This window comes from Calypte anna, chromosome 12, assembly GCF_003957555.1.
Source record: "Calypte anna isolate BGI_N300 chromosome 12, bCalAnn1_v1.p, whole genome shotgun sequence".
Lineage (NCBI taxonomy): Eukaryota > Metazoa > Chordata > Aves > Apodiformes > Trochilidae > Calypte > Calypte anna.
Window position 1 is genome coordinate 7,375,557 of NC_044258.1, and position 14,931 is coordinate 7,390,487.

Genomic DNA, 14,931 nt, shown 5'->3' on the forward strand with positions numbered 1-14,931 from the left:
GAACTGTGAGTGTTGCACACAAGTACCTGGGTGGTGATGTGGCCTGTGTCTTCCTTTTTAGGATGATATGCACATGGTGATCAGGAAATGGCTCTCCAGCACAGTTCCCAATCACAAACAAATGGGGATTATTGGTGCTGTCACCATGATAGGCAGCGTGGCATTAAAGAGGTGAGAGAGATGATAATATAATATAGCAGATAATATAATATAGCAGAGATGAATTTAAAATGCTTTCAATTTAGACTGAACTTTGAGTGGAACAAAGAAAGGAGGGTGTTTCCTTCTTGCCCGTGCACATCTTGGTCCAGTACAGGAACTTACAGCTCTTCTCTGCAGTCTGCAGTGTTGGGTGTTACAGCCTGTTCCATACTGTTCTGCTAACCCCCAAAGCATCCTGGTTTTCTTGCTAATGGCTGTTTGTGGATGCCTTGGCTAGCACCAGCAGGACATATGACTTGGAAAAAAAATTTAACTCCATGATGGAATGACTACAGATCAGTTTCTGACACTACAGATGAATAATATCATGTGTTGATATTATTGAACAGTATCATATCTCTATGTTTGAATACAGGAAAATTTAACAGAAAACCAAGGAGAAGGGTTGTTACTGCTGCACTGGACATTAGTGTGACCATTCCTGCTCTACTGTGTAAATAATTTATGAACAGCATTCATAAACCAGACAAACTCCTGATAGGAGCTGTGACAAAGATTAAAGCACCTGGAAAATAAGAATCTGTCTGGTGTTGGGAAGCATTAGGTAGCTTGCTAATTTTCCACTTCTCATGAAGATAAAAGCCTGTTTTAGTTCCAGGCCCTGAGTCAGTGGAGTTCATTATGGGGATGACTGGAAGGTTTGAGCTTTCAGCTGGTTAGAAGCAGCATTAACCTTGAAGAATACATTGAGCCTTTTCCCAGCAGAAGGTCTTTTCCTAATAATGTGCTGAAGAGCATGTGTTTCATGCATAATTCTGATTTCTGGAGCAGGAACCTTGTGTTTGTAGTGGGTTTTGCCATTTCGTGACTGTTGTGCAACAAAATCAAGGTTATCAATTGCTTTCAGAAACGAGGGAGACAGTAGTTCCTTGGAGAGACCAGAGCTGAGCAGCGAGCGTGATGGGCTGGTGAGTGCCAAGAATGGGTAGATACTGGAGCAGGGTGGGAGAGCAGGAGCATCAGCAAGGATATGTGACTGGAAACACAGTCTTAGGTGAAGAAGTATGTGTGCAGCCTTGCTGGGGCTGGGATTCTTGTACATTGACCACAGAGCCAAGAATCTATTAAAAATTGTTTTGGAGAAACAAAGACCTATATTAAGATAGCATCTGCTGGTCCTGCCTACAGCTAGTCCAGGACAAGCAGTACTGCAGCAATCTAGTGAAAGTCTATCCAGATGTTATTGCAAACACAAAGGAAAAAACAGGACAGTCTGCTTCAGGAAGCCAAAGGCAACCTTCACCTTCCTCTCAGCTTGGCAGCAGTGCCTTTTAGGCCGTCTAGAGAAACCACTTCTACTGTACAAGGTTGAACTAGCCTTGGCCTTTTTTTAAATTCCTTTTAAAGAACTTTCTTCTAGGCTGCCTCTCTATTTAAAAGCAGACTTTTATGTCATTTTCTACTGGAGGTGGGCCAGGACCTTAAAAGACCCATGTTCCTTCTTAAAACTGACTCTGCAAGACCAGTCACAATGGGCTGTTAACCTAGAGATGAAGCTTTGGATATGCCTCAGAGTAAATTGGTATAAAAGAGTCTCGGGGTAAAAGCTTGAGTTGGTTCCATTTACCTTACAAGTTACTGCAGACTGTTCTCTCTTTTTTCAGCTTTCTACCTTGCTGGACCTTGTGGGTTTCTGCTGTGAGCAAACACCAGAGGTCTTGGCTCTGTACTATGATGAACTCGCCAGTTTGATTGAGAAGCAGAAGGGGAATTTTGACTTGCAGCTCCTGGTATGTTGCAGAGTAGTTTGAATTTAATCACTTGAATGAATTCTTCAGAAATGTGCTGGTTTTCAGGCATTGGCAGGACAGTTGATTTAAGGATTTCACTTCAGGCTGAGGACTCCTTTTTTTCTTCCAGGCATACTTAAGATCTCCTGGGACATTGATCAGACATAAAATCCATTTTCAGCACTCTTATAGCTTTTTTTGATTGTGGCAGATTCCACAAAGAGTGGAAGCACAAAGAGTGCTTTAACAGCTTCCTTTATATAAACTTTTACATGACATCAAGGAAGCCTTTTAAAGAAAATTAAGTGACGTTTCTGAGCATGCTTTTAAGATTCATTGATAAAAGTAGAATCTGAAAGAACTTTAAACTCAGTATTGAAACTGACTTTTGGTCAGACTACTGGGGCTATCTGATGCCTAAGGACTTGGAAGACCCACAGTCATTTATGGTAATAAATAAATAAATAAAACAGTATTATGATAATAGGAAGAAGTTTGTGAAGGTCACTGGACAGCTCTTTGTCTTGGTGGAGACTCTTTTTGCATCTATGCTGTGGCTGCCAGCAGGGTAGCAAACCCAGGAGAGCCCTGAAGGCTGCTGTGATCACTCTTTGTGACAGAAGTGTTCTTTGCACCTGCTTGCTACTGAATGGAGGAGCTGTGCTGGAATGAGGAAAGGTGACCAGGGAGCTGTGAAGTGCTGGCAGTTGCTCCAAACAGCTCTGTGCTTAGGCTAGAATCAATCTCCTGAGGTCCAGCTGACAGTCTAAGGAAGAAAAAGCAAAGGAAGGAGGCTTCTCCTTTTTTCCTGAAATGTTAGAGCAAACTAAGGTTCTTCTCACAACTTTTGTGCAGATTTTTCTGTGTCGTTTCATTGTCTATTTGTCCAGACTGTCCCATCTTTACTCTCAATTAATTGCTTCTAAAAAAGTAGGCATGTAAAGTATGTGGGACACAGGGTATGAAGTAAAACTTTGCCAGCACTTTATAGCCATTTCATTCTGATGATCAGCTCTTAGGACAGAGAATGGCTGCTTCCAGCCAGCTATTCTACCTCTCTGCAGCACTGTGGAACTTGCAGACAAGCCCACATCCAAAGAGTAGGGAAGAAGATGTTGTGCATGCTGAGCAATGTTTCCTGGCTCTGTCTCTAAAGGCAGGCCTTGGCTCTCCTTGCAGTTAGCAAGCTTTATTGCTGTAACTGTTCCAGGATACTTTTGGTTAACCATTCTTCTGCGTTTTCCACTGCTTCTGTTGAAGCTTTTTTCACTGAGCCAAAGCCTTCTTCAACTTTTCCTGAGCATGTATTTTTTCCTTTCATTATAGGAAGAGTTTGGGAAGAGTTTGGTGGAAGACTTCCCCAATGACTTCGTGGTTGACCTCAGCCCCACAGTGGATGGGTATGCTAACCACAAGCTCAGTATTTGTAACGTGTCTGTAACTGAGAACTGGGTTTGTCAACAGGAACTTGTCTACCTTCCCTTGCAGTTCGTTCCTGTTCCCAGTGAAGTCCTTGTATAATCTGGATGAAGATGAAAGTCAGGGAGCAATTGCCATCAACCTCTTACCAATAGTGTCACAGAGCCAGCTTGGCAAGGTCACTGATGGAACGAGCAACCAAAGCAAAAGGTAATTTGACACTTAACTGTGGGATGCCTGCAATGATAAAGGAATTGTTTCCATTTGGTGTACTTCCCTGTGATCAGCCCTGCCTGCCTACCTGCCTGATTAGGAGCTAGTCAGAGATTTACCAGTTTCCAGTGCTCTTTTCCTTCTCTCACTATTAAAGTGATATTCACAGACATACTCAAATAGGTCTAGAGGTTGGCTGGGAACTGTCCTCTGTTTAGGTGATCTTGGGTAAATCGTGCTGTGTCTGCCTTGTTTCCCATCTGGCATGTGAGAATAGGAGCTCTCTCAATCCTGTGGTGACACTGAATGCCATATTGAGGCAGCAAGCACCTTGGAGATGGCAAAATTAATATTTTGAGCAAGAATTCTCAAATAGAGTCATGTCAGCAGTGCATGAGTTTTCTCACTTTCAGTTGTACTTGGATAACACAGATTGTGCTCCAGTGCAAATCCACAAACATGCAGCCACAAGTGAAATTTGGTGGAAAAATAGGGGCTTTGTCTTTGGGGGATGGAACAGGAAGCATGGAAGAATTAAAAAAGTCTGATTAAATACACAGAATGTGAGTTGCATGCTGCAAAACATTCAAGGAGGTTTCTCCACTCCTCACAGCCTTATTGTGCAATTTCTCATAGTTCCTTATGAATTGCTCAATATTTATTTCTAATAGAAATCTGATATAAATTTACTTTATTTTATTTATTTCTGATATAAATCTGACCCCACTTTTCTTCATTACAGCTGTTCCTCTGCCCTTATATGCTTTTCTGGAAAACTGGTGATCACTAGTTTGGTTTTTTTTTTAATTGTATGGTACATTTCTGCTCTATCTCACTGGGACTTGCAAGAAGCAAAATAGAAGGCAAGGTGGCATGGGGAGGACACAGTGGAACAGCAATGAGCATTCTGGAGGTACATAAAACATAGGACCCACTCCATTTCTTCTTTTTCCCCCAGGGTAGTGTCACCATTGTGTCTGTCACCCTGTTTCCGACTGCTGAGGCTCTACACTGCAGAGCAAAACAGTGGAAGCCTGGAGGAGATTGATGCCTTATTGGGTAAGGGAAATGGACCTTTTATTGAGTCTTTCTGGCTGACTTGTTTCTCTCCTAGATCTGCAAAGACTTCCTGCAGCTATAGGAAGAATCGTGCAGGTTGTGTAGGAGGCTGAGATGCTCTGGTGCCCACAAGGTGGAAGGGAGGCAGGGGGGACAATTGCTTTGTTTGGGAATAGAGGGGCTGACAAGGCTTACTCCAAACAGCCACTGCAGTTACTATGGGCTTTGGTAGGGACCTTATCTGTGCAAAAACCAAAGAGTGGGTAGCAAACACAGTCCAACATGTTCTCCTCCTGCCCTGTCCCAGGCTGCCCCTTGTACCTGACTGACCTGGAGGTTGAAGGGAAGCTGGACTCTCTATCCAAGCAGGAACGGGAATTTCTCTGCTCACTCCTGTTCTATGCTCTCAACTGGTTTCGTGAGGTGAGTAGAGCCTTGTTTGCAGGCTCTGGGGTGGCACTGAGGAATGGCACTTAGAAAGCCTTAGGCTTCAGGTTTCCAATAATAGTTGAAGAGTCTTGTCTCATGGAAACTTTCTCCAGCAAGGTCCTGGTGATCTCTCTCTCTTCTTCTCTTCATTATGGAGCATGTGGCATATGAGAGGAGGTAGGAAGAGCAGAGGTTGTTCAGCCTGGAGAGGCGAAGGCAGAGGGGTGGGCATACTGAGGCCATGGTCAGTGGGAATGTTCCCTGCTGGGGTTATTCTGATAACATGAGATATGTCAGAGTTGGTGCAATTGCACGTCCCAAGTCCTCCCTGTTCCTGCTCTACTCCCAGGACTGCCTATTTCCTAGCAGACCTGGGAAGCCCCAGGGGCTTTCCAGAGCCACAGGCGGCACAGAACTTAACCTTGTGCTGTCTCCTAGTTCTTCTTGAGTTAGTATTTGATCTGGAGGTGTTGCTTTATTGCATTTGCAGATTGCACCAGTTGCATCAATGTTCTCATGGGCTTCTGAGGAGCTTTGTTCGTGCAGTCTGGATCTGGTCACACAGGCCACTTGTGCTATTGTTTGCTTAAATAGGACTTGTGGGTGTTATTCAGAAAATAAATGGCAGTAATGTGGGTATAAATCTCCCACAGTCATTGGATTTGGTTTGTATCTCTAGGTTGTAAATGCTTTCTGCCAGCAACAGGATGCTGAGATGAAGGGGAAAGTTTTGACTCGATTACAGAACATCACAGAGCTGCAGAATGTGCTGGCAAAATGCTTGGCAGGTGAGTATGAAATATTTGTACATCCTGGGCCTGGGCCAGCTGTGAAGTGGTAGGGATTGGCTTAAACATCAGTGGAGGAAGTTCATGGTCACACACACTGAATTTTTACAGTGGTCTAAGAGTTTGTGCCTGGACTGCTGTTTTCAGTTTATTTGAGCCCAAACTGGCTTTCTCAATCACCTCCTCAGTGACATCTTTTTTACTATTCCCAGGCAGACTTGGCAGAATCTGCCTCTGAGTATGATGGATACTGGAGTAAAACCAGTTTCTATCCTAAAGAAACAGTGTGTTTCTGTAGTATCAGGTTTTGGGAAACTGTTAAGAGATGTCATAAATATCTGCTGCTTCCAGCTGCAATAGGCCCATGATTCCCTCCTGCCCAAATACTGTAGCCCAGCATGGAGACCCCAGGGCTCTGTCCCATTCTGATGACACAGCTACACAGACTGCCACAGTGTAGTCTGTACAAGTACAGAGAGCACATTCCCCATCCTGCTCTTCAGCTTGTTAAGGCCCAAGTTCATTAATGAAGGCACACACATGACACACTCTCAGTCACAAGCACACAATACTGCTGCAGCCTCTCTGTTCCCAGCAGCCTGCCCAGATCCCAGGCCCTCCAATCTGCTCCATGAGTCTCCTACTCTGTCTATTCTAGCAGCAAGCAGGCACACACACACTCATCTCACAGGTAGACCCCAGACACAAACTCTGTGGGACCAATAGAGGAGCTCCCAAGAGCTATGGCATCTTTAGGTACTGACACTGTGACCCTTGCTCACTCCAGTTGCTGGCACTGCGGTCCCGGGGTGGTTCTGCTGTAGTTGCTGGTCCAGTATTTACTCACACAGGTCTCACCAATAGTTGGCATTTAGTTTTTTCAACACACACGTGCAGGCATGCACACCACACACATACATATGGGATAGTTACCTATGGTACTTCCTCTACATATGTATATTGCCTGCATTTTGTCACTCTGGACAAAACTAACCCAATTTCTACATTTTTGTTTCTTTCAGCAAGCCCTGGCTATGTCCCACCACCAGCTACTTTTGATTCTGAAGCCCTGGAGGCTGTACCATCCATTAATGCTGTTGGTCCATTAAGGAAAAAGAACGGTAAAGAAAATCTAAAACATTGAAGTGAACAGATGTGATGTGAGGTTTGACTGGCATATGGCACTGCAGCCCTTGCATTTGAGTGTGTGTAAAGCACAGCATTCCTGGAAAGATCTCTGTCTAGCTTGAAATCTTACCTGATCAATTCCTGTTGCAGCTGAAGTGGACATGTAAAAATATCCTACTCCAAACAGGTGTTGAATAGTCTGTCTCCTTGGGAAAGCTGATGCTTTGTTTTTAACAGTGAAAATCCAGGGTTTTCATTGACCATTTTCACCTGCTGAAGTATTTGCTGCAGCAGAAAGTTGTTCTGCCTTTGAGTTTGTGCAATTGTCTGGTACTGAGCTGTGATCCTGTCTTCAGATGATACATAACCTGTGCATGCTTCCTGAGAGCTGATTAAAGTACAACCCGAGCCATTTTCCTGGCTGCAGGGGTTGTCTACTGTTGAATGCAGTCAGGCCTTTGTTTCTGAAGTCACTTTTCTCTTTCAGGAAGGAAAAAGAAGGCTGATGGCAGCAAAGCTGGCTCTGCAGATCGTTCTCAAGCAGATGACAGTTCTGAGGGAAACCAGGCTGATACTGAGCTCTCTGAGATGGAGAAGGTAGGTAGGTGTATAGTCCTGGGGGACTTGCAAGAAGACTAGGGGAGATGACACAGAAACATAAGGAAAAGCTTTGAGAGGGGGTGCTTTAATTTCAAAAGTTAATCATGGTGGTTCAGTTCTGCTTTCTGATGCCTGCCTCACATCTGAATTTTTAAAATTCTCTGCTGCAAAGGCCAGTCACTCTCCAGCAGGCATTGTGGTTCGGGACAATGCAGATGTGCAGAACTATCAAGTGTACTGTTCATTACTCTCTGGATAAGAATACGGAAGTTTATATTTTAAGCCAGTGTCCTGTCTCTCAAATTACTTGCCCTTCCTAGACTCAGGTCAGAAATTGTGTCATGAATCTGGAAAATACAAGCCCTGATAAAGATTCTAGGTTGCTCTAGTCATAGGTGCTCATTATGAAAATTTTCCTTGAGTTATTTAACCAGTGTATTCATTATAAGGTATCTATAAACTTACTAATTTTAATCACACACTAAGAACTGTTTCCCATTCTATATCTGATTCTGTGTGCTTGTCTCCCTACTACACATCGTTAATTCTTCTTAGTAATTTTTTCAGCAGGCTCAAAATATGGAAACTGTGTGAAATAAATATATTTATTTGAGCTAGAAAGTCTTATGGTCTTCAAGGTTGCTACTTTAATTCTGCTGTTTGCTTTTCAGACCGCTACTGAGAAGGAGGCAGGAAATCCTCTGGCACAGCTGCAGAGCTATCGCCCATTCTTCCGAGAACTGGACCTGGAAGTGTTCACTGTACTGCACTGTGGGCTGCTGACAAAGTCTATCTTGGACACAGAAATGCACACAGAGGTGAATGGCTCAGTTTAAACTGTACTGGTGGGGTTTTCTGTCATGGCTTCTTTTTAGAGGCCTTGGCCTTTTCTGTTCCATTAAAAAGTACAGAAGATTAATGTTAAGATTTGTTGGTCCAGCCAGGGCTGTGAGTTAGGATATTGTCTCTCAGGAGAGAATTTTTCCTCAAAGAATCCAAAGTACTTCAAGGAACTAATATAAGTGTTGCATAATACAATATAACATGGATAGACCTGATGGAAAGAAAGGGGCTTCAATATTGAACACTGCTAATCTGTAGGGTGTTAAATACACCAAGAGTTGGCTTGCCTATTAAAAAGAACCTGTGACATTTAAGTAAAGCCTAGCTTGCAAAAAGGCAAGTGTCTCAAGGCATTGCCAGGTTGTAAACTCTGTACTAGTATGGGATTGGTGCTGTGGACAGGATCCTGCTTGTTGTCTGGGAGCTTATGTAAAACTACACTGCTATGGATGTGGAAAGCAGAAGTGCTTAATTTTGTTACCTTTTTGTAGGCATGCTGAGTTCATCTGAAGTCTAATTTTGGTAGGCTACAGTAAGATTTGTAAAATATGAAAAGACCACAGGCAGTCTGGAGTACAGCCTGGCCTGCTCCAGGGACAGCTGTCTCTGCATGCTGATCACAGGCCAGCTGGAAGACTGTTTGACAAGCCTCTTGGACTATGTGGTGCTACTTCAAGTTATTTCTTAAGTATTATTCAATTGGTTAATTTTGTGACTCTGGGCTGAAACCTTTCCTTTATTCTTAGGAGCTTGTTTACAATGTCAATGTATATAAATCAGTTCTCTCTCAGTAGCTGCTGACATCAACTGTATCCAGAGCACCAGGTTTACTTCACGCTTTCAGTAACAAGAACCAATGCCTCATACCTGCAGTGGGGAAGACCATAAACCCCCACTATCTACTAACTAGGTCCCTGGCTGAAGTTAACTAAGCCAGAACACATACCTGGAAACAAAGGGGGTGAACTTGAGTGTCAAGATAGTACAGTTATGTGCTGGGTCCTGGGACTGACTGTTCTTGTAATTGCAGGCTCGTGAAGTTGTGCAGCTGGGGCCTGCTGAACTTTGCTTCCTTCTGGATGATCTGTGCTGGAAGCTGGAACATGTGCTGACTCCAAGTTCCACAAGAAGGTTGCCCTTTCCAAAGGCAAGTGCAGCAGCAGCTGCAGGACCTGAGCTAAGGCAGCACATCAGTGCTCTTCAGTGCTCTTCCCTGAGAAATGTTTTTCAGAATTATTTTCACCTAAAAGAAAGTCTGGTGCTCTACTGTGTGTCAGAGCAGCACTTGCTCCTTCAAGAGACTTCTGTACCACTTCCCTCATGAAGTGTTTGCAGCCTCTGGTACTCTGCATATCTCAGAAAAGGGTGTGTAAGTGAAGAAAGGCCTTGTAGCCTCAAAACTCAAGTGACCCTTTTCTTAGCCCTCCCTGGGGAGACTGGCTCTGGTGTTCAAATGGCAGCTCAGGTTAGGCAGGCCAGATATTTGCTGGATCTATGTTTCTGCTGTTACTGCAGTCTTCAGAACAGTGTGCAGTGTGCAGATGCAGTGACTCCTTGCATTCCTGGCTGGTGCCTCCAGGAGAAGAATGTATGGCCCACTGCATTCAACCATGAGAAATTAACTGCAGCCTGATGGACTCCCATCATACTCAGTGTTCTTTCTTCTTGTCATTTTACCTATCTTAGGTCCCACATTCAGAGACTGTCTTCTCTTAGAGTTTGAGTAATATGTAGGACTCTGATCTTAAAGGCCTTTTCAACCTAAACAATTGTATGGTAACACAGAAGAGCTACATGTCATATTATTATTATTCTTTTCATTGAATGTTATCCATTTGTCTGAGTTGTTCATCAGAAGCCACTTCTGTGACCCTTCCTGAGAGAGTGTATGACGTCAGGAGTTGCACTGCTCAGAAGCAGTCTAAGAGGGAGCACATGATGAGAAGTTATTCTCAAATAAAGCTGATGAAGTGACTTCAATTTTTTGTGTTTGCTGCAGGAAAGAGGCTCTAAGGATATTGGCTTTTCCCACTTGTGTCAACGATCCCCCAAAGAAGTCGTTGTGTGTGTTGTCAAGCTACTAAAGCCACTGTGTAATCACATGGAGAACATGCACAACTACTTCCAGGTCAGTGGGCAGCAATTTTGACTCAAAAACCTGTCAACTTTTGTCACATCTCAAGATACTTTTGGTTTTGTTTGTGGGGAAAAAAAATGGCTTTGTTTTCTTCAGGTTTTGTAAACATGGGATTTACAGAAATGGATTCTTGTGCCATTGCTTTTCCATGGAATAGATTTTAATGAGTTATTTGTTTTGTATTAAAGGCAATTGATATACAAAATCAAGATGTGGAAGATGATCCAGGAATGAACATCCAGGAACACCAGCTGATGGCCTCTTGTTACCAACAGCTGTTACTAACTTTTCGTTCCCTATTTGCTTGGTGAGTTTAAACAAAAGTGTATAAAGTTGCCTAAATGAGCTTAGTCTGGTAATTGTTTCCTCTTCTTGTTCCTTTTTTTTTTTTTTTTTTAAAGTGTTTGTACCCAGCAAATGCCCTGTCAGACATGCAGAACACACTGCAGTGGTTGGAAGCTTTTAAGCACTTAGAGTTATGTCAAGCTTCCTTGGCTAATCCTGAGGTGAACTTAAACTGTAGATGATTAACAGTGAGTGCACAATGCGGCACTGAACTGACCAGAATTCAGTGTGGTTTTGGATCAAGACCTATATGTCCTGCAAGCATATACTGGGGATATATACTCTCCAGACACTGAAATGCAACGACTAAATTACAAACACTTAATCAGCACCCCTTATATTACTGATTGTTAATTACCTTGAGTGTTAAAAATGCACTTCAGCATTACCATTATCATGTCGATGTGTTCAGTCTGTAGATCTAGAACACAGAGGTATTTGAGCCTTTTCAGAATGCATATCCTCCTTGAATGTTTTCAGAGACACTGGTAGTTCAAATTAATGAAGTTCTCTAGTAGAAGATCTTCAGAGCCCTGTTAGGTTCCTGTCTGTTGCTTGAGAGCTGTCTAGCCACTATTACTGCACTTGCACAGCAACTCTCATTAGACATCCCCTGCTTTTCAGCATTGTTTTAATACATAAAGAGCTCCAGTTATGTGAAATTGCCTGTCCCCATCTAACCAGGTCTGCAGTCTCACTGAAAAGGTAGCGTTAGGTCTGTACATGGTTTTCCATTCCCTTGAGAAGAGAGCGTATGAATTAAGTTGGTTATCAAAAATCAGTTTTTAGTTTTTTATGTCCCTTTTTAACTTTCTTATTGCAGGGTTTTTCTTGCATATCCAACTTCTTTATTTTCTTCATGCAAAAATATGCTCAGATATGTATTTGCATCCGATACTTCTTTTCCTGCTAGTCTGATGATGCAAAGTGGATTTTAAATGTTTTTTCTTCCCCCTCAGGAATGGTTTTTCTCAGCATGAAAATACTGACTTGCTCAGGTCAGGTCTCCAAGTGCTTGCAGACAGATTAAAGCCAGGAGAGACAGAGTTTCTTCCTCTTGAGGAGCTGATAAGGTAGAATTGATATTTCCCAAGCTCTGAAAAGGGTGAATTCCAAGCAGTTTTCTTTGTTTTGTGTGGGTGCTATGGGTAAATGTGGGAGCTCTCATAGAGACCATACTTAGTTCACAGAGCTTTATGCTAAATTGAATGACAGTGCAGTCAAGCCTAATGATAAGGAGCTTCTGGAATATAAAATACACATTAGTCTATGAATTTCATTCATTTAAGTGGTATTTGAGACTGGGATATTAGTGGGATTCACAGAGGAATCAATTTGTTCTTGGTAGCTGAAATGCCTGCAGAAACAGGAGGCAGTATATAAAGATGTTGCTAGACTTGGAGTGACTGGGGCTTGAGGGAAGTTTCTTGGTGACTGAATTTTTATCTACTTGTGGTTGACTACCCCATCTTCAGAAGGGGACTGCCAGAGGCAAAATACTGGGATAGGGAGACCTTGGATCTAAGATGGTATTACACTTTCTTTGTATTAATGTGATCTGGGGGTTACACTATGTACAGTGTTTTTCCTTTTCCCTTTCCTATCATTCCCAGAGAGAGTTTTCAGTACCTACTGAATTTCCAGCAGAGTGTTCCCAGCTTCCACTGTGCCTTCATTCTCACCCAGCTCCTGATTGCCATCGCAGAGAAGCCAATGGCTGGCTGGCAGAAAGAGAAAATGGGTAATGTGTGAAGAACCTCCAATCTCAGATTACTTTTTGTGCTTTCCTTTGCCTGTAAGTCTTGGCTTCTATCTCTAGAATGCAGCTGTTGAGGGCAATATTTTGCTTCACTATCCCAGTAATCTCACTGGAGGAACAGTCCTAGGGGTTAATGACAGGAGCAGCAGTAAATATATTGAAACATTTTCTGGTATTTTGCTGTGCCTCAGTAAATGCAGGAAGGCAGACTTCAGCTCTCTAAGGTGGTATTCTTAAAAATTACAGCCTCACAGCTTTTAAGAGTTTTAAGAACAAACCTGGTGTCCAATTTTAGTACCAATTATGATGTAGCTTGCTAGCATAAGTACAAGTGTCTATGACAGTTCATTTCCAAAAATTATGGAAAATAACTGCAAATACAGCTGCTAATTCAGAACAGAGAGAGGAAAAAAACCTGTGTGTTCTTAATTCATGCAACAAGTATCTTCAATTAAGAGAGCCCTTCTCAGGGATGAGGACTTATTCTATAAGAGGAATGGCAATCAAGCAGATAAGGCATAGACATGCTTGCAGGGAACATACAAGAAAACAACTAGTTGGTCTTTGCTTTGTCACACACTGAAGTAAAGACTCCAGACCCAGTCACCTCACCTGAGAGGAAACATTTGTCAGACTAAGACACCTCTAGAATTTGTCCTCTTTATGTTCTCCTAGCCACACAGAATTTTCAGTTCCCTACTTTGAAATTATTTTACTGTTTAAACAGTCCCACACTGGGATAACTCCCCGAGTGTGCCAGGGAATAACCAATTTTAAGTAACAATTTTCTGGTTTTAAACATTTCTGCAAGAGACGAGCAGGTTTGTTACAGTTTCTTAAATCAAAACTGCTAAACTTGAAACTTGCTTGTTCACATTTCCTACTGTAGTGTTGTGGCCAGAAAGTGAAGTCACTTATTAGTGGATTTCCATTCTAGAAATGGATGCCTTAAGGGTTACCCTAATTAGAAACAGCTAGCACACTGTAGGAGCTACCAAACAAGTTATGCTTCATATAAGTTTGTCAGAGAGAAATGACCAGAGGGGGGTCACAGTTCTAATGTGAACAGGTATGGCAGAGCAGGAACACACTGGATGTGCCTATATTTTACTATAATTATATGTGTCCTTGTGGCCTTACTGTTTTTTAGTGGAAATGCATTCTGACTTAGCAGAGTTCAGGCATATTGAGGAGCAGCAAAACTGTGATCTTTCAAAGACCATTTGGACCCACTGCCTTTATATGGAAGAAGGAAATTGTTTTGGATTCTTCCTTCAGTAAATCATCCCTTATCTTTCACAGCTTCACTAGCAAAGCAGTTCCTTTGCCAGTCATGGGTGAAGCCCAGTGGAGAGCGGGAGAAGGGCAGCCAGTTCAACAGTGCACTGCATACTCTGCTCTGGTAAGGCTCAAACCACTGTCTCAAGCATGCTGAGACATTCTCCAATAATTAATGTTGCTGCAGAAGAATGACTGCTCTGGTCATAACCCTGATATTTACAGTTTGGCCTGAAACACTTTTCACACAGCAATGAAGGGCAGTGAGTAGCAGGAAGTATGTTACCCATTGGCTGTAGAAGCATGTTGGGACCTCATGTTTGCCAGACTACAGCTGGTCAGTGTACATCAGCACATCTGTGTGTGTGCAAATGTACAGTGTGGATCTGGACTAAAATGTTTGGATTTGGTTTCACTAAGCTGAAAGCAAATTGGCCTCCACTAAAGTTGAGAAGAGCCAGGACTGAGTATGAGGTGAAATACAATGATAGAATCATGGGATGGTTGAGGCTGGAAGGGACCTCTGGAGGTCACCTTGTTCCAACCCCACTGCTCCAGCAGGGTAACCTAGAGCAGGCTGCCTGGCATCATGCTAGGCACAAAGCTCTGAGCTTGACTGTTCAGCCAGTTTTCATTCCATCTCACTGTCTGCTCATCCAGCCTATCCTTCAACAGCTACTCTGTAAGGATCTTAGAGGAGATAGTATTGAAAGCCTCACAGCTCAGGGTAGACAATATTCACTACTCATCTACAAACCCGGTGGCTTCATTTACTTGTTCCTGATCAAGGTGGCCTGTACCAACCACCTGCTACAATGTCACCCATATTACTGGTGCTTTCATCCTTGCTCCTAAGTTCTCAGTTGGCTCATCACCCATCCTTGGGCAGATCTCCAGGCATTCCAGCCATTCTCTTCCACAAAGGGCAGTTCTATCTCCTCTTCTTCCCAGTTCATCCTTCCTAAATACAAGAATGAGGGA

The 14,931-nt window shown here is 42.9% G+C and overlaps 1 protein-coding gene across 1 annotated transcript in view; it reads left to right on the plus strand.

The window, feature by feature from the left end:
• The window catches only part of FANCD2 (FA complementation group D2), a 41,254-nt gene that overhangs the window by 18,092 nt on the left and 8,231 nt on the right, over positions 1–14,931 (plus strand). The window contains exons 19-35 of the mRNA XM_030458636.1: positions 62–171; positions 1,070–1,130; positions 1,827–1,952; positions 3,279–3,352; positions 3,441–3,581; positions 4,543–4,643; positions 4,951–5,066; positions 5,752–5,860; positions 6,883–6,981; positions 7,476–7,585; positions 8,260–8,406; positions 9,462–9,578; positions 10,431–10,559; positions 10,757–10,875; positions 11,873–11,986; positions 12,527–12,654; positions 13,975–14,074. Of these exons, the coding sequence (XP_030314496.1) occupies positions 62–171; positions 1,070–1,130; positions 1,827–1,952; positions 3,279–3,352; positions 3,441–3,581; positions 4,543–4,643; positions 4,951–5,066; positions 5,752–5,860; positions 6,883–6,981; positions 7,476–7,585; positions 8,260–8,406; positions 9,462–9,578; positions 10,431–10,559; positions 10,757–10,875; positions 11,873–11,986; positions 12,527–12,654; positions 13,975–14,074 (1,901 nt within the window). The remainder of the gene's footprint in view (positions 1–61; positions 172–1,069; positions 1,131–1,826; positions 1,953–3,278; positions 3,353–3,440; positions 3,582–4,542; positions 4,644–4,950; positions 5,067–5,751; positions 5,861–6,882; positions 6,982–7,475; positions 7,586–8,259; positions 8,407–9,461; positions 9,579–10,430; positions 10,560–10,756; positions 10,876–11,872; positions 11,987–12,526; positions 12,655–13,974; positions 14,075–14,931) is intronic.